The 4,109-nt window shown below is 42.9% G+C and overlaps 1 protein-coding gene across 4 annotated transcripts in view; it reads left to right on the top strand.

The window, feature by feature from the left end:
- LOC114624023 overlaps positions 1-3,834 on the top strand; it is a 15,556-nt gene extending 11,722 nt beyond the window's left edge. For 3 of the 4 annotated variants that reach the window (XR_003711876.1, XR_003711877.1, XM_028770761.1), the window contains exon 2: positions 3,401-3,834. Coding sequence is in view for 1 of the 4 variants with exons in the window: in XM_028770761.1 (XP_028626594.1) it covers positions 3,401-3,677 (277 nt within the window). In the remaining 3 variants the exon portion in view is untranslated. Of the gene's footprint in view, positions 1-3,189; positions 3,245-3,400 lie in introns of those variants that run through there. The other variant, XR_003711875.1, reaches the window with a different exon arrangement.
- The last annotated feature ends 275 nt before the right edge of the window (positions 3,835-4,109 follow it).

The following is a 4,109-nucleotide window of genomic DNA, read 5'->3' as shown; positions in this document are numbered from 1 at the left end:
CCCTCCCTCCCTCTTTCTGGTTTTTCAACACAGGATTTCTCTGGTGCTGGAAATCGAGTCCTGGAAGTCACTTTGTAGACCAGGCTGACTTCAAACTCACAAACATCAGTCTGCCTAGGCTGGGATTAAAAGTGCTGCCATGCCTAATTCTTTTCTTTTCTTTTTTTCTAGTAGCAGTAGGTGTCCACTCTTAGGAAGAAAATCGTAATTTATATTAGTTGCTCATTTTCATGGTGTGCATATTCCTACAAAGGCCCAGGCCAAGCTACCAATGGTGTACTTCAGTGGAATGTGGAGTTGAAAAGAGTTGCTTATTTTAGTTAGGTTAGCCTCTTATCTAATAGCCCTTTGGAACCCTACCTTATCACCGAACTAATCCAGTTTCTAGAGGGAGATTTACTGGTCTTTTTCTCCTTTGTGGACATTTCCCGAAATCTCCTGTTTTTATGGCAGTTTGGGGAGAGCCGGATCATAGGAATGCTCTTTTGACCGTCAACAGGAAAGAATGCGGCCAGGGGAATGTTTGTTGTGCAAGCCCAGTATGTTCCTTTACGTGCTGGCTCATGTGCTCTTTTCTTGCCTAACATACATACAAGCTGAGTTTGGTCCCCAGCATGGCATTAGTTAATTCATCCATTAAGTAAGACATTAAATGTGTCCCAACCTAGAGTTGTTTTACCTACTGGAACTGTGTAGCCATCTGATTCTGAAAGCTGGAGTAAACCACTAAACCACTGTCCGTCCATATTATTTCCTTGCGTGGGGTGACCAGTTTCAAGTGTAAGGCAGTGAAGGTCACTTGGAAAGAGAGAGGCACCTTGGCTGACCAGCTCTCAGCAAAAATATGTCATATGTATTTTACATTTCTCTCGATCCATAATGTGTGTCCCCTCCCGGTTTTTCACCTGACAATGTCTAGTTTAATGACTTTTACAATAGACTCCCTCAGACGCAGTAGTCCCCTACAAACGAGCTGATAGAATTCCATGATGTTTATGTTAAGAAATCAGATCAAACACAATGTAGCTTTGTGAGAGGACTAAGTCCCACTTAACAGACCATTTTTTTTAAAGTTTCTTCTTTGTTTTGTTGGTGGGAAGATTACTTACTGCAAAGTTATCAACTTCAATAAAATTAATGAATGATCCCAGTTCTGAAGAGAGTATTCAGTAGTGGATAGAGCATACATGTAGATAGGAAGAAGGAAAAGAAGTTGAAATGTCCCAGCAAGAGCAAGTAGAGGGGTTTTGAGGAACTGGGTAACTGCCTGCTGGTGGGGCTGTTTGAGAAGTGGTGTGGATAGTGAAGAAGAGGAGGATCACTGGAGGTGGGAAAGGAATCCTTGGGAGAAGAAATAATGTCTGAGGACTATTTAGGTAGATTCTGCTGGGGATGTTCCCCTAGTACATCTTTCCCTAGGAAATCTTCATGTAGCCCTAGAGTGTCCATATATCTGATGGGAAAGGATGGTCTATAATGAGTGACTTTGAACAAGATCAAGACTGAAATCTGGAGAAAATCAGAGGCTGCAGGTCAGAAGAAGAGAGACTCTTGTGTAAATGAGAGAGCATTATTTATATGCAAAGGTCTAGTGTTCAGTCCAGCATGGTGGTGCACACCTTTAATCCCAGCACTCGGGAGGCAGAGGCAGCAGGACCTTTGTGTTTGAGGCCAGCCTGTTTTACATTTAGGGCCAAATATCCAGACAATAGAAGAATACGTTTCCAATTTATTTTGAAGAAATATTGCTTCATGATAAGATCTGAAATTTTATTTCTAGCTATGATTTATTTGGAAATCGTTTATTTGAAAAAGAAAGGTGGCATATCTGAGATAGCTCAGTCTCTAAAATTCACTTGTCATTGCTATGGCACGAGATGGTTGCTAGGAGCAGGTGCTTAGCAACAGATTATGGTTGTCGATGCTCACCACACTGCTTTCATGCAGGCGACTACTGAAGCACCAAAATTACTACATGACTTCTCCCTTACAATGGTTGTGCCATCTTAATAGTCTGTTTTTCTTTCTGCCTTATAAATGGGGAGAAATACTGAGGTGGTCTAGAGAAAGTGAGGCATTCACTGGCAGGCAAGACTATTAAATCTGGTTTTACAGAGGAAGAATTAAACATCTATTGTTGTACCCCAGTGAAGTTCTATCTTTTTTTTTCTGATTTTTATTTTTATTTTTTTTGAGACGGGGTTTCTCTGTGTAGTTCTGAAACTTGCTCTGTAAACCAGGCTGGCCTCAAACTCAGAAATCTGCCTGCCTCTGCCTCCCGAGTACTGGCAGTGTGCCATCACTGCCCGGGGTTATTTGTTTGTTTGTTTTTGAGTTGTGTCGTGTTTTATCTGCTATAGGAGATAGTGCATTTGTTACCTTAACCAGTATAAGGAAATATCAGAGACCTCCCTAACCAATCATTAATTTCACACTTAATTCATGCTTTTGGATTTTGCTTCTCCAAACTTTCCAACTCTGAAACACATTTCAGAAAACCATGCAGAGGGTCTACTGGGGGAAGAAGGGGACCAAGGGAGGAGGCAGGCAAGTGGGAGAAGAGGATCAATAAAACCAAGTGCATATGAAAATGACTCAATAAAATCTGCTGCTTTGTACACTGATTTTCAAAACCTAATAATAACAGAAAGCGAAACCTTGTAGAAACAATTCCTGGGTTGATGGCAGAGGACTACTTTACCAAGTTTGGTCAAGGCGTAATCCAATACTAGGCTCCAATTGGGGGGGGGGGAGGAGGATGTTTAGGAATTTGGGGGTCTGAAAATATTTGGTATAGACACATGGTTGATAAGAGGCTAGAAAGTGCAACCCAAAGGTAGAAAAGCAGCTGGGGGGACTTGATGAAGAGACGAGGAAGGGCTGACTAGGCACACATTCAGGGAAGTGCTGTTTCTGCAGTTGTGCCTCATCTGTATAGTCCTACCATTCTTTGCATACTTCTCTTTGGACTGCCCAAGATCCTCACATGCTGATAGGTCTTTAGCTAAGACCCGCAAGTGTTGCAAACAAAGGCATTTTACCCAGGAGTGTGTATTTCACATTCTCTGAATGATGGGTCACAGTCCATGGACTAGGGGTGGGGTGAGAATGCAAAGCAAGCCAGAAGCGCGGGCTAGAAATTGCTCACTCTGACGAGGACTCACAGACTGACTCTTCTACAGCACGGTGCAGTTTCAGATGTCCCAAGGAGCTGGAGGATCTCTTTAACACACTCTCAGGCCAGGTACTTTTTGTGGTGTAGTGAGATTTTTGATTTCTTTAAAACTACAGAAATGTTATGTGAATATGTTTTTGTTTCAATCCCAGGTGTGGGAGGGTTTGGGACTGCTTTAGTGTCCACCGCAGCTAACTTTGATTTGTCTCTGTCGTGTTCTGGCAGGAGCGTGATTTTGCCAGCTGAAGGCAGTTTACATTCGGAGTTCCGCGGACACTTCCGAGGCTGTAAAAATGTCGGAGCCACGAAAGCCTCCAAAGAGCTGCTGCTCTCCTTGCTGCTGCTGCTGCTGCTGCCGCCCCTGCCCGTGCTGCAGCTGCTACTCCTGCTGCTGCTGCTGCTGCTTGTTGCTGATTGTTGCTGTTGCTGGCTGCTGTTTGCTGTTTGCGGCTGGCTGGATTGCCGGATTGCTGATTGCCAGTCGGAGAAATCCCGAGGATGAAGATCAAACTTGCCCCAAGGAACAAGACGACCCTAAGAAGTAGTCTAATGATTTCAATACCCCCTTTCCCCCTCTGACCTTTCTCTCTTACCTTATGTTGGGGGATTGGAAGGGTGGCAGCAAAAAGAACCCAATAAAGTAGCCAAAAGTAAAGTTACTCTGTGACTTATTGTTCTTGCTCTTTCAACGTCTTTCTAAAAGTAATGTATACATTCTATTCGTCGCCGTCACTCTTTTCTCCTTTTACACTTAATACTTGGGTATTTAGCAAAGAACAGTGAGTTTTTTTTTTTTACTAGATCTTTTTATTCTTATAGGAAAGATGCTGTGTGTAATTAAGAGCAAATTTTATTGAGAGTAAGGGACTCAAATTGCCCAGAGAAAGGAGTTTCTCCGTTAGCACAGAATAAACTCCTTTCTTGCCTTCTGTGG

The sequence above is a fragment of the Grammomys surdaster genome, unplaced genomic scaffold, assembly GCF_004785775.1.
Source record: "Grammomys surdaster isolate TR1022 unplaced genomic scaffold, NIH_TR_1.0 204, whole genome shotgun sequence".
In the NCBI taxonomy this organism is placed as follows: Eukaryota; Metazoa; Chordata; class Mammalia; order Rodentia; family Muridae; genus Grammomys; species Grammomys surdaster.
Note: the sequence above shows the minus strand (reverse complement) of the source record. Positions and strands in the feature narration are given on the sequence as shown.